Source organism: Sphaerodactylus townsendi, linkage group LG08 (genome assembly GCF_021028975.2).
Source record: "Sphaerodactylus townsendi isolate TG3544 linkage group LG08, MPM_Stown_v2.3, whole genome shotgun sequence".
NCBI classification, from domain to species: domain Eukaryota; kingdom Metazoa; phylum Chordata; class Lepidosauria; order Squamata; family Sphaerodactylidae; genus Sphaerodactylus; species Sphaerodactylus townsendi.
Window position 1 is genome coordinate 41,812,657 of NC_059432.1, and position 15,000 is coordinate 41,827,656.

General features: G+C 38.1%; 1 protein-coding gene across 12 annotated transcripts in view; it reads left to right on the top strand.

The window, feature by feature from the left end:
- EBF3 (EBF transcription factor 3) overlaps positions 1 to 15,000 on the top strand; it is a 196,688-nt gene that overhangs the window by 118,677 nt on the left and 63,011 nt on the right. For 10 of the 12 annotated variants that reach the window (XM_048506438.1, XM_048506439.1, XM_048506443.1 and 7 more), the window contains 2 exons: positions 9,319 to 9,400; positions 13,793 to 13,937. In XM_048506438.1, coding sequence (XP_048362395.1) covers positions 9,319 to 9,400; positions 13,793 to 13,937 — 227 coding nt within the window. The remainder of the gene's footprint in view (positions 1 to 9,318; positions 9,401 to 13,792; positions 13,938 to 15,000) is intronic. The other 2 variants (XM_048506446.1, XM_048506449.1) reach the window with 1 other exon arrangement.

Here is a 15,000-nt window from a genome sequence, read left to right on the forward strand (position 1 = left end):
ACACAATTTATGCACATACGTAAACATAATATATGCCATTCGGCTTCAAGGATTTTAATTTTTTTCCTTACCATTTCTTCAATAGCATTGTTACAGTATCATGTGGTTTAATTTTTTTCAACCTTTATGTTTTGTATTCAATTAGAGTCTTTTTAAAAATAATGTCTGTAGCAAGTTACGTATTTCTTGGTTCAATTAAGATGAAGCAAAATTCACTCATAAAGCATAACTGATGATTTTACCCATTCTTTAACAAACCATATCTGAAAGTGAATTGACAGTTTTTAAAAAGATTTTTTATAAAGAGAGTTTTATAATGTGGTATTGTAGCATATTTACACTTGATTTATAGAGAGAGATAGACGGTTGTAAACTTATTTACTTCTTTAAAACTCATGTTTGCTATTAAGTGCAAAGAGACTAAATTCCCGTGTGTGTGTGTTCTGTTTTGGGTAGAGAAAGGTCAGTGTTCATTTAGGGCATATGTATATATAGTTATAAATTAATGGACTTTCCCCATTCCATTTTGCTGTATATACATCAAGGTACATGAGTACACCATGACATGTAGCTATGTAGATTGGTAAGTATGTGTGCAGTAACCCTTCAGTACATGATAGCTTTCCATAAAACACGTTGGATTCAATCCTAAATGCATTTTCTTCCAAGTCCCATTGATTTTATGGAGATTTGTTCCCTGATGTGTTTAGCATCTTGGCATAAACTTTTAAAAACAAATTGATTTTAATGAAACTCATCTAAAGCCAATAATGGAGCTTTGCCGCATTAAATGCTTGCTTGTATAATTGTGAATTGCAAAGCTTTTTGTAAAAAAAAACTGTACAAGCTTTTAACAATTATTAATTTTACAAGGCCTTAAAAAGTTTTTTAAAAGCACGTAATCAGGTACAAAAGACAATGAGAGAACAGTGTGAAAAATCATTCATATCGCCAAAAAAGTTCCCTGTAGATTGTTACATGTACAAGGCTTAAGCTCAGGCACATTTGCAGATGAACTGCTTTTACCAGCTTCTCTGCGACATGACATTTGTTCAGAAGATTAGCCAGGTTGTAATGTGTAGCATAATTGCACTATGTGGATGTCCCAGAAGTGAAAACCTAATTGCTTGACAGGACTATAACTTTGTGGTATGCTCTCACCTTGTTAGGTCCTTTTCTGATGCAGTTCAAATGAAGTCTGGCCGCAGGTGTGCCTAATTTACCTCGCAACAGAATGTGTTGAATTTAATTGCACAGTGGTTGTTAGGAAAAATTGGTGGGTGGAATATCAAGTGACTCAGTGTACACTGATGGCAGATGGGCGTTAAGAGGCATTGTGAGCTAAATGTATAGGTGAGTTGAGTTAATAAAAGATGTAATTTTTATTTCAAAATAATGAATACTTGTAAATAATATGGTTTAATTAGGAATATACCTGCCTTTACTTTAGCAGTAAAAAGTAAGTTCAAAATGAAATCAAGGAATTCTGACTTTCCAAAATGAAAGCAAGTTTTATAAAATAAATGTAAATACAAGATTGGCAGAAAGGCCTTTTTCTGATTGGTTATGCTACATTTTGTCCTTACTTATACGCATCATTTTCCATCAGGAGCACATCCACAGAGCTCTCTTCAGTTTCTGTCCAGTTTTTCCTCAGCATGTCAGCCACTAGCAAGGAATGTAGATGTCACTTAAGATGAGCCTTTCTTAGCTTTGCATACCCAATTCAAACAACCACATATTGCCCAGTTGTTCCTTGGACCAATATTATATTATTTTTATTGAACATCCTGTGAGATTACAGCATTTTCACCAGTATTCAGGAAGATAATAGACCATTATCTATTTCACCATCCCAGACTACAGCTCTCACCATGTTTTGGACCAAGACTAATCTTTTTCCCCAAAATATTGCAAAAATGATAAAAGGTGAACAAAAGACTTTCTCTTACTTTAACGACTGAACAAAGTGCAATAGGACATCTGGAGATCAAATCTGTCTCATCCGTGAGATTAATGGTTGGCCTTACCCAGTCTACTGTCCTTTCGCCTTAAGCTCCAACTGCAATACAGGAGTAACTTACTGGTCTACCGTACAGGATTGTTGAGATAACGTGTCTGAAGTATTTGAGCATTATGAAGAACTATATCGTCATTATCCACACTGAACAGAATGACCACATTTTCCAGATGAAGTTTCTCAGTCCAAAAACTGAGCATATTAATGTATGTAGACCTCTGTCTCACAAACCACTACAGAATGTCTTCACTGGAGTTCACTGATTAGTGTTTTTTGCTAACCAAAGAAATGGGTCAGGTTGAGCCAAGACATAGCTCTGGAACCTGTTTGGATACCATGATTCAATCACAGAAGTATGGTTTTGCATTTTTGCCACTAGTCTATTTTGGGATAAGAGAAATGAATTGGCAAAGAAGGCAAACTGAACATAAAGGGAGGTAATACAACAGATCATCTTTCGGCTGCAGAGATTGCAACTGTGATATCTGTTCTGTTCTCATGTTAGAATCCAAACCAGGTCAAACAATTGTCTCTTAAATAACAGAATACTCACCAAAAAAGCAGACAGTCCTAGTATAGGCAGGTTCCCATCAAGACAGAATGTGGGCAAAAACATCCAGTGGTCCAAGAAAAAGGGAGAAGATTCCAGAGGCAGGCAATAGCTGCTAGCAAAAGAGACAGGTTCTGAAAGCCAGCAAGTAGAAGTGGTCTTCAGAAATTCCACCTACCTACCTACATGCAAGACCACATCTGCCTTTTTTGAAATAGTCTATTGGGAGGCAAACTCCAGCAGTTCAATAGTGATTTGTCAGGGTTGTCTCCTAGCAGCCTTCTAATAGAAGCTGTATGAAGTGGGAGGTCTGACTGTGATGATCAGTAATCTTCTAAAGATTTGGAACTGGAGAGAATAGAATATCTAATAGTGAGCCTCCCTATAAGAGGAAAGAAGTCTTCTCATGTGGTTTTCACTGCAGGCTTCCATCACTACCTTTCACTGTCTACTGGAATATGAAAAAGTGACACCAGTAGCAAAAACAATATTCTTTAATGCATTTTGTTGTTTGGGCTCATCACATAATTTTTCTTAAGGATTATTAAGATGTATGAATGGTCTTCAGCATTAAACTGAATAGTGTTTTGAGCACTTATAAATAAATGTTGTTATTGTATTGTGGGAGGTTTTCAGCATTAGTATCCAACTCTAAAAAATTCCCTGCCACTCAATTTATTACACAGTGGTTTAACTATTTTGCTTTCCCACACCACTAGATCTTTAATTAGGGTTCCAAAGTGCCCGGAGGGGGAAAGAAACCTGTCCCTTTAATAGAGAGTTGATGCGCTGTTATCTACCAGGTTATGTTATTTACCTGAATTCCATGGCAGTAAATGACCAGCTTCCCATTTCTGTTAAGCATGTGAAAGGGACAACACAACTTTTCTCCAGAATTGCTGACAAACAACATACACTTGGAGATAATTATCTACCCTGAATGTATTTTGCAAAAATTACAAAAGTCGAGCATTTTCAGCAGTATACATCACGTGTACACTAAACAATCATGTTCCCTAAGTACAACCAGTTATGACCTCCAGTTCCATTTCTATAAACAGAAAATAATATGTGGTGGAAAAACAGTCCCAGAAATTGTTGCATTTGGCCATTGGTGTATATTTTTCATATTAGCCCATGTGCTGGCTTGTGCCATTGAAGTGAAATGCAGTGTCATTAGGAGAAAAACCTTGATGGAAGAGAGTCTTTGAAATCTGAAGCACTAGTGAGAGAGAAACTACAAGCCTGGAACTGAAAGCTTTGATTGCGGAACTGTAGCTATGTTCTGAACTACTCTAACAAACTCTTAGCTCAGTTAAGGATTTTTTTTCTGTGCACAGTCAACATTCCCTCTTGTAGTTACATGCATGGATTCCACATCTACCAGATGCTAAAAGAATGAACATGTTTGAGAGGCTGCTAACTTTAAGGCAGATATTTTTGTTGTTTGTTTGTTTGTTTACACATACTCCACTTTCTTTGCAATAAGGACCCAAAACTTGTTATATTGTTCCCCTCTTGTCAATTTTAGTAGCAGTAAACTTTTGGCTTCCAAACAACAAATAAGTCAACTGTGGGCAATTCCCCATGGGGGAATTCATCCTGGGATAGCCCCAGTAGGTTCCTGGGACAATGGAGAACTACCCATGGCTCTTGTGTCAAATTTAGGTCAGTTCTGGCCCTGCCCTGCAATACCCCCCTCATCCAGGGATTTTCAGAAACTGCCTGGAAGTTACATCTTTTCTGGCGATCCCAGGATGATCCTGGTATCATGGGGAATCTCTGAGTCTCCATTTGTGCTGTCAGCCAATCACAGCATAGTGGCCTGGGCATGTGCAGAACAGAAAACTCGGAGCGGGCAGGAATGTGCCTTTTTTTAAAAAAAAATCTTCTTGCATACGAAGCCACGACCATGCAACGAATAGGCACACGTTTGTGGGATGTTCTTGCTTTGTGACGATGTAACTATGTAGCCATTATGTGGGAAAAAAGGAACACCCATTCACATTCCTGCCCTAAAGCAACAGCCAATCGGGAACAAGGAGCTACAGAGCCACTGAGCTGATCCTGGGCTCTGATCCCAGTTTCAACTCTAGACCTCAGCTGCCATGGGGAGGAACAGACCGGGATCAAAAGTTACTGTACTTTATGGTCCCCAGTCCAATCTCAGGATGATTTTCCCCATGGAGAATCGACCTGTGTTAAAGCCTGGTAAGAGCCTTAAAATAGCATCTACACAGTGGCATCTGCACACTAAATCCAAATTACTCAGAATTCAGAGACCTTTATTAGGCATATGCAACAAAGAAACAGAATAGAAAAGTAAATCCAATAAAAACCAGTAAAGGTAATGTGAACAGAAGTCAAGGATACCTAGTTCAAAACATGCAGTAAAAATTTGGCTACGGTTTCAGTTATTTTAGCCTCAGGATTGTTGAGCAAAAGAGTCATCTTTGCGTTGATGGAAACCGAAAACCCAACCGAGGTTAAGGCAGAGAAGTCAGGCCAAAAGCTGTTGTACTTTGGGCAGAAGACCAAGATATGATCACAGAAGCCAATATAAGAGGGGCGGAAAGAGCAGTGTCTCTCATGCTGAGGGATGTTTGAGAACCGGCCTTGAAGTAGTGATGACAAAAGGAATTGCATCTTGCTCTTGACAATGTCCATCTAAGTTCATAATTAAGGAGTTGGTTCAGATAATGGGCAACACAGAGCTTTTGGGGAATAATCCAAAAGTGCAAGGGTGAACAGGAACTCTGTGCCTTGCTGAGAAGATAATGATATTCTTACTAGATAATTTGTTTTTCAGTTGGAGAGAAATCTCGCTGGCAGTGAGCATGAGCAAGGATTCCCAGGAAAGGCCCAGTGAGGAGATCTTAGCCTTGATTAGTAGTCACTAGTTGGAAGTCTGGAGTTCACTCATCACCAAACAGGACTCATCTAGAGTCCTGTATGGCTAAGGATTGCCAATATATTGGTCCTTCTTGCCTAAAATCAGTAGATAAACAATATTGTGCTTGTCTGATCTTTCTTTTTTGACCTTTAGGACAGTGGCTTAGAGAATCAAATGAAATAGCTATTTGTCTAGGGAATCAGCATTCATAGTTACCAGTGAATTTATCAACATTAAATTCTGCATACTAAAACTATAGAATAGAATTTATTTTACAAATATTCTATGTATTTGTGGGGGACAATAGGAAGGCTCCAGAACTGTGTTTCATTCTGGGCCATTTCATGGTACTCCTGGGAGACAGGGAGCCCTGGAACAAGGCTCTAATTACCATACAATTCTAATTGTATGGTAAAATGACCATAATGGGAAGTATTTAAGTACTTGTTATACAAAGGGTAGGATGAAGCAAAGAACTGAGCTGCCATTTCTATATTCAGTGGAAATGGGGTATAAAAGCTCTTTCACAAGGGTAGCTTTTCACAGGATTCATGTGTTGGCTTCAACACTGAGATTCTTTTCAACTCTGTAGATTAAAAATCTTCTTAGGTCACATCTTCTTGGAAAAACATTTAAATCACAGTAGAGTTTTTATCCCCAAATTGCATGTACTGTATTATGTCATATAAATATACTATAAAGTGGGACTAGTCTAGTAGCTCATTACAGACCAACATGATTTTTTGGATATAAGCTCTCAAGAGTCAAAGCTCCATTTGTCATATATGGGAAACTCCTATTGTAAATTCCAGGAGGTGGAGATACACATCTTCCATGTACTGTTTTACATTCAAGCTTATTCTGATTGATCTGACCATATATTAAATATATTTAGAATCCCATCTGAACCACAGAATAGTTATAATAATTGGATACATGATGATTTAATAGACTTTAAAATACACCTGGTTTCTTTTAAATAATTCAGTGTAACTTTTTGAGTTCACAAAAGTAGAGGGAATGCACAAAAGGGAAGTTTTTCTCCCTCTCTCAAAATACTAGAACTTCAAGGACATCCAGTGAAGTTGATCGTCAGTAGATTCAGAATGGACAAAAAGTGAATTCAGGATGGATGATGATTGATTAAAATGTGAAATTTGCTGCCAGAAGAGCCAGTGATGGCCAGAGACCATCACTTTAAAGGGGGATTGGACAAGTAAAGGGAACCTCCACATTCAGAAACAGTAAATCTCTGGATACCAGTTTCAGGAGGCTACATCAGTGGAAAGCTTTGGCTCTCCAGAGTAACTGCTTGGCCACTGCATGATACGTGATGCTAGGCTAGATCAGGGGTCTGCAACCCGCGGCTCTGGAGCCTCATGCGGCTCTTTCAGCCTTATACTGCAGCTCCGCATGGCCTGGAGGTTGGAGGGTAGCATGGGCATGTCCCTCCAGCCCTCCAGAGCAGCGCTGGAAGGAAAGGTGAGTGGAGGGGCCGAACCGGAGGCGGCTCCATGCGGAGCTGCCTCTCCGGCTCGATAGATCTTTGGAGCCATGGAAAACGGGTCCAAATGGCTCTTTGGGTGGTAAAGGTTGCAGACCCCTGGGCTAGATGGACCACTGACCTGATCTGGCAGGGCTTTTCTTATGTACTTCACATAATTCTCAAATGTTCAGCTCTTTTTGTTATTAATTCATAAATAATTTGGAAACTTTCATCATATTTCTTGCCTACTTTATTTTGCAAATGAAAAACAAGGGAGATGCTCAGATTCACTTTATGCCCCTTTGTACCACGTTCATGCCAAAATGGAAGACCTTAGAGAATTCCTGATATTTATAGGCAAGGGGCAGGAGAAAAGAATTGGAGAAAAAAATTAGGCCATATTGGTTCCCACCTAAGTGGTCATGCACAGGTGCACTACACTTGAACCTTGTTCTATTGCCAGTTCATGGACAAGGAAACTGCTTGTGTTATTCAGGTCACAATAATTGAATAGTAACAGAGGAGACAGAGACTTTGAAGCATTTATCCATTAGTAATATAAATCAATGAAGACATTGAACAGCACTGTTTGCTTGTGTATTATTTATGCTCCATGAAGGTATGGACTTTGTTAATTCATCTCTTTTTCTTCATTTTCCCTTGTGCTCAATGATGGAAGCTTGTTGGTGTAGTAGAGGGGTTCCCAACATTTTTGAGCCTGTGGGCACCTTTGGAATACTAACATAGCGTGGTGGGCGCCAGAGACTAAATGGTCACCTTAGGATGCAGAACCAATAACCTCCCTGATAGATAGATAGATAAATAAATAAATAAATAAAATGGCTGTTATGCTTACCTTCAGTTGTGCTGCTGTAGCAGCTGCTCCAAATCAATATTTTTTTTAAAATCATCACAGCCAATCAAAGCTCCAGTGGCCAGTCAGAAACTTTGCTGAGCAAAAGTCCTTCCTGGCTCTGGTCTCTTTCTGAAAACGTTTGGTGGCTACCAGTAAAATTGTCAGCAGGCACAATGGCACCCATGGGCACCATGTTGGGTACCCTTTGTGTAGTATGTGCCCTAATAACAATTGCAAAGTCCTTCACTACCCCTTGTGGATACTAAGCCAATGATGTTTTTCTGTGTTGGTGTTAATCTTACTATTGCTGTAAATTCCCTATAAGCTGGGGATATGGAATGTGAAGTTACTTACAGAGAAGAGTGAGCAGCTTTTAGTTTTTGTGTTGCAGCCTGTAACCCCTGCCAGTGAAGGCACCTATCATTTCTGACCCCATGATTTTCAGGGCAGGATGGTGGAAATGCTCTTACCTAGTTGCTACCATAATTATATGCAATAATAGTAGGATTCATTGTTAACCCCAATGATATACAGCACTTATAAGATCACTTTTTGAAATGTTCTTATGAGATGAGCATATCAAAAAGTTTGAAGTAACGAATCACGGATGTCCCCAGAAATAGTCCTGTGAATATGATCTTGAATCAAGATTGGATTAATTGCTTATCAGCTTGCTCTTAATAAAATCAGGTATACCAAAGGTCTTAAAAGGCAAGACATTTGTCAGTGGTCACTTGGGAGAATTCCACTGAGCCATCCAATGCAGATCTTGAACTGAGGTTGTAAACATTGAGAAACTGAAACCTACATTGCTTTTCAAAAGGGTTTTGTCCACTATTTGGCATACAAACAACATTTATTTTATTGAGACATGTTGGAAGCTGAAACAAATGGAGATAGTAGGCTCGCTATGTGGACTGCCTTCTCCCTAGAGTTTAGCCATTTCAATGACTGCATAGCTTTAAGTGTTTCTCTAGCTTTACTCTTTAAAACAGTAATTAGTATGGAGGCTTCTCTATATAAATATGCCAATCCAATCCTCCTGAAATCAGTTAAAGGATTCTGTCTCTTGTCCTGCCGTTTTCATATGTGAAGCTTTGGGAACATCTGGAAAAAGTTAAAATTAGAGGTAGCTGGAGGGGAAAGTATTTAATCCACAATAGGTATGAAATTTTAATGTGTAGGTCCATTATACTGCATATTAGTTATCAAGTATAAAATGTATTTTAAAAAATATACCAGTTCTTAATTTGATGGCATTATCTAATCTTCATAGTAATCAATATTGCTCTGAACTGTATGATCCAAACTATCTTATTAAGATGAATTGATGAAAAAAAAATTCAAGGGTATGTTGCTATGAGTACTGTCTCCAGTTTATAGAAATGATCTCTTTTTTATCATAAGAAAGTCTGTTCTTAGAAACCCATCATGTGTAATTGTTCATACAGGATATGTAAAATACTTAAACAAATTTATTTCTCTAACAAATCTTAATTTTGTATTTTCATAGATTTTTTCTAAAGTTTTTCCTCAAGTGCAATCAAAACTGTTTGAAGAATGCAGGCAACCCACGAGATATGCGAAGATTCCAGGTACAAATTTCACAAAGAGTTAAGACCACATGCACAAAGACTTGTAAGGTTTTGCAGATAAATTAATTATGCACTTAATTTAAGCAGGATATAACTTGTTTCCAAATGCGTATTTCCCAAATTTAGTTGTATTACCAGCCATTCATAGTTTACAGAGGTCAGAGATCTCCAAACCTTCCAAAACTCTCAATAAAAAAACAGGTGTTGCTGTACCTCATGTTCCCACACAGCTATCTCAAGTATTTTTCTGAGAAAAGCAGACTATAAATGCTATAATGAAATTAGCTGCCCCTTTTCTGATGACAGGAAGAACTGAGCAAGAGTGCCCCAGAAAGAATGCTCTCCAAACATGTGCATAAATTCCAAATTTTTTATCCAAAGAAAACAGTAGCACCTGCTTCCCTATTGAGATACCTGAAAGGTTGGAAATTCTGGCCTTCACAGATGCAATTTCCATGTTTGTTGCTGCACAGAAGATCACATGAGAACATGAAAACTCTTACTGATATTATCTTAAAATTGTCCTTAAGTAGTTATGTGCTACAGAATTCTTTTTTTGTTTTTGCATGTGCCAGCTACAATAGGTTTAGTTTTGGCAATATGAAATGTATTGCCTTTCTTGCATTTTAGAAGGGTCTTTATGGTTTTCTTAATGTATAATGTACTTTTTTTTTAAAAAAAATCCATTTTTAAAACCAAAATTGTTAAGCTTCTTGTTATAGCTTTCAAAATATACTGGGGTGACTAAGAGCTTTGTGGGCAATCATAGTGGAACTGTCTGGGAACTGTTGTAGAGAAATACAGCATTTTAGATTGGCAGTCAGGCACTCAAAATGATCCTGAAAAGTTTTCGTTAAATGTTTTGTCAGAGCATGTGACATAGATCTCTCTGCTTAGTTATCCCAATCTAGAGAAGACAGCCAACCTATACTAAATATTTTTGTATCTAAGGGGGAAAATTCCCTTAAGAACAATACTGCCAAGCGTCCATTTTTCATGCATCTCAGTCTCATGTGGCATTGATAATATTGATCCATCTGAACAGAGCATAAGGTCAAACCTGGAATGAGTGGAAATGTCCCCCTTGTCTCACCAGCCTCTAAATGAAGTATCAGTCATGAGTGATCTTGTGGTCGGCAGTGGAGCCAGGAGTCACTAGAAAGACTTCCCTTAGTTTGCTTAGCTAATCTGCCTCCTTCTCAGAAGGTTTAAGTGGATTTAACTGTATGTCAGGCCTTGAACAATATGTTAAACTTGTTTTACTATCTCAGCATTTTTCTTTAGGTGCATTGCAGGAATGAGCGAGTAAAAAAAAGGAGAGAGCATATGTACTTTTGCTGAACTACAGTATTTTCTTTGTGACTACTGACCTATATATAAGTGATGAACAGAAAATGTTGTATATTTTAAATACCTGTCTTTTTAAAAAATGGGTCTTAGTAATAGGAAAAAATCCACCATATTTGTTTAGTACTACACTTCATATGTTTCATATAATTACTTTTGAGATGTTCCAAAGGGGTAGAAATGCGCAGGGGCTGGGGAGAGTATGAACACAGGTTCACCTCTAACAAGCACACATTTATTGGGAAATAATACACAGTTTTCAATGTTCAACTCTCCCATGACTGGGAACTGCACGTATTCTTGATCTCCATACAGCAAGCAGGAAACATTTTGAAACCGTTTTTTTGGGAAAATATCGCTAGTTTAACAGATCCTCAATAAAATGTTTTGAGCTGAAATAAACCATTTTCAAAATGTTTTGGGGAATAAACTGTGTAGAATTAATCCCCCAAAAGCTTCAACATCTGTCTTCAAGATGTTTGTGTTGTGCAAAAATGGCCATTTAGGCATACATAGTGGCGATTTCTGCACAAGTTACCTGAAATGCTTTAAAAACATTTTAGTTCCCTCCCAAATAAGATTATTTTTGTTCACACTCACCCCCTTGAAATGATACCCTGGCTTCCATTTTCTTTTTTTTCTGTTTCTTCCCATTGTGTGGACAAATCAGTTTCTATTCTTCCCAGCCTTGTGCTGCAATTCCATGAGTCTTCTGTAGTCAATACTGTGAAGATTACCACCCACCACCCACCATCTCAAAAACGTTCTGAAATGTTACAAAACAGGGCAAGGGGCTTCTGCAGGCAAGGAATGAGCTCATTATGAGGCAGACAGGGAAGGCAGAGATGCAGGAAAATGTCTTAAAGGGACAGCACAGGCAAATGAAGCCTTTTTAATAGTGTTTCAGCCAAATGAATCTCTAGAAAAGAGGATGCATTTAAAGCGTTTTGAGGCTGCAAATTTAAAGCGTTTTTGAGGCTGAAACATTTTGGGGAAGGAAATGCAAAACTTCTTGGAGGAAATGTTTTATTTTTCCCCCAAAGCGTTTCAAAGTGTCTGTGCGGAAAGGGACAGTGAGTTGTATGGAAAGAGTTTAATGCACATACACATTCCAGTGAATTAAAATATATAAAGTGTGGCACTTGGTGCATAGCATTTTCTCCCACCAACGCATATCAGCTGAGCCCGTGGCCCCTTCCGCACATGCAGAATAATGCATTTTCAAACCACTTTTGCAACTGTTTGCAAGTGGATTTTGCCATTCCGCACAGCTTCAAAGAGCACTGAAAGCAGTTTGAAAGTGCATTATTCTGCATGTGCGGAATGAGTCTGTGTTTAACACCTGAAAAAGACCCATTGCCTATGGATAATGATAGCCTAAACCTAAACATATTGTACATGTTTAGAAATGGAAGTATCAGTTCTTTGTAAAACTGATTCAGGTGAAAATCAGCTAATCTATTATTTTGTGACCATGGAGAAAGGAAAAATGAAAGCAGGAGGTAAAGTCCAACTTTACAAATTTCCCATTAAAGATGTCCTGGAGAAGAAATACTCTTGACTCGTCAGAGAAAATAATGTAGGCTGAAAAATCACAGACTTCTAGAGAAACACCCTCAGGCTTTTCTCAAGGGGGACACAGATGGCTGCCTCAGAGGAGGCTGAGTATACAGGAGAAGGTGCTGTAATAGCTGATTGCTAATTACAGCATGTGGAAAAAAACAGGATCAAAGGTGATCTAAAACATAGAAAATAGAAAAGAATTTACATCTGATGCCCTGGACTTCCTGTTTTCGAAAGGGGAAAGCAATTGCAATTGCATCTATTGTAGGATGTGTTAGTATTTTTATTTTCCCTCCTGAGATGCTAAAAGCATCAACCTTTTGTTAATATGTTGGAGCACTATTTTTCTCTATTTGTAAACTAAAAATAAAATTTTAGAGCAATTGTTTCATATGGAAAAATAAAAATAAATTTGGAACCCAGTCAAGAGAGACAGTACAAGAACCGTTAAAACAAAGTTAGAATTTCTGCCTGAGCCATTACAAACAATTTTATAAATCTGGTTTTGGAACAAAAATAAACATAGCTTATGAAAGTACCTTACAAGCAAAATAGGCAAAGTCTTTTTTACTAATATGTTCTCTTCTATTAATTGAATTTTTTGTAGTAGCATTTCCAAGATGAGTTCTGCTATTCTTTGGGAGTAGTATTTGTTAGTAACAATAATTATTCTTATATATGTCCCTATTACTGTTTTTGCTGAAAAGAAGATAGAAACCAAATTGGCCTTATACATAATCTCTTCTTTAGCCAAACTCTGGACTTGGACACAAAAATAAGTGGCTTTCACTCAAAAATGAAAAAGAGAAGTTCCCATGGTATACGAGGGTCATTCAACATTCTAATGAACTTGAGAATGGATACTTTTCATGGATTGAAAACACGTTTACTGTTTATTGCTCTGTTCAGATGTAGAAAGGTTCATTATCGGACATTAAATGTAATTGTGAAAGTGACCAAGCGATCATTTCTGAAAGGAGAGTGTTACATTCAGTTTTCTTATTTAATAAGGAAGGTATTTCCCCCCACCCACCCCCACTTGGAGTCTTCACTATTCTTCATTTGAAAACAGTCTCAAGTGTACAAATTTTAATTGGATAAACTATCTAATCAATATATCAACAGATCAATCAAAACAGTAGCTTTTAAAATGAGTGGCTAGAGGGGTGTTTCTGAAACTAATGGCTAGAAGAATATTTTCTCTGAATTGAATTCATTTGTTAGCATAATAGGAGATTAAACTCTAATTAGTGCAGCGGGTGGGGAGGGAAAAAATTGTGAATTGAAAAATCTCCTCTGATGGCCAAAAAAGAAGTAATTGACATCCATGAATAAATGTACCTACATGGCAAATGAACAAGCTGTATGGTTTCAATTTGTCTTTCAAAAAAAGGCTTTTTGCAGCAACAGCTCATACTCCCCACTCTTTGAGTCTACATGCTTCAAAAAGGAAATCTTTTCTTTTCCCCCCTTCTTTTCCAGGTTGTTGTATCAACAACGGTCAATGTGGATGGCCACGTTTTGGCTGTCTCAGACAACATGTTTGTGCACAACAACTCCAAACATGGAAGGCGGGCTCGCCGCCTTGACCCCTCAGAAGGTACGGCCCCTTCTTATCTGGAAAATGGTAGGCACACATTTACATGTCTTTTTTTATTTGCAATGCTTTTTTGCACCATATTTTGTTAGTATACTACTACATTTACTTTTTACATGATTCCTTCCCACCTGCCCATCTTAGTAAAATATATTACATCTCCTTTCTGACTGCACATCAAAGAGAAGGCCCTCCATTTTGCATTTGCTTCTGACTTAAATTTCCTTTCTTAAGTGCTTAACATTTTGCAGCATACGACCCACTGTTCCATTCTTTTCTGATTGTTTGCTTACTGCTTTTTCTTGCTGTTTCAGTTTTATTTTATTTTGGCTTATCATAATCCTTAGTCCAGAAATACATTCTGAGATTACATATGTATGCTAAGCAACATAGCCAAATCTGTAAAGTATTTACTGTGAGATCAGCTTCCTAATTCTTAGCCCTATTGTACAGGTTAATAGCCCTATCCAAAGGAGGGGGGCAAAGGGGCTTACAGGAGTGGTGCAACCTTGCACCAGAGAGTTTGCCCTCCCTGGGGCACTGATGGCAGAAGGAGCAGACATGCCAGTGGCAACCTATCCTGCAGTCCCACTGCCACAGAAATCAGAAGTCCAGGTCTGTGATAGGGTTGCCCTGACATCCCACTCAAATGCCAGCATGGTGGGGCGGGCATGCCAGAGCAATCCCAGGGGTGGAGCTGACATTCATTGGTTCCCATTCGGAGTTAAGGGTTGGGACCACGGTGCCCCCAGCCCTTGGATTTAGGCCATCCTTTTGGTAGCGTAAGTCCTGTATCCCCTATGGGAATTTTTGACAGCAGCGGTGTGTTTGTGGGCTTTTCCCTGTTCTCCATGCTGTCAGAAAGCCCTCTTGGAGGTAGTGGAGCATTGGTGTCCCTCCGCATCCGAATTTGGATGTTACAAAAGTAAGAGAGAGAGAAAAATATGTTTTTTCTATAAGAAGCTAGTGTATAAATGGAAAAATAGTTAAAATTCTCCAAATTCAAAAATATCAGGTATATCACAGATCACTAGACTCTACATGTTTGTATCTATGAACAGATAAAAATATTATCCTACTTAGTTTAATTTAG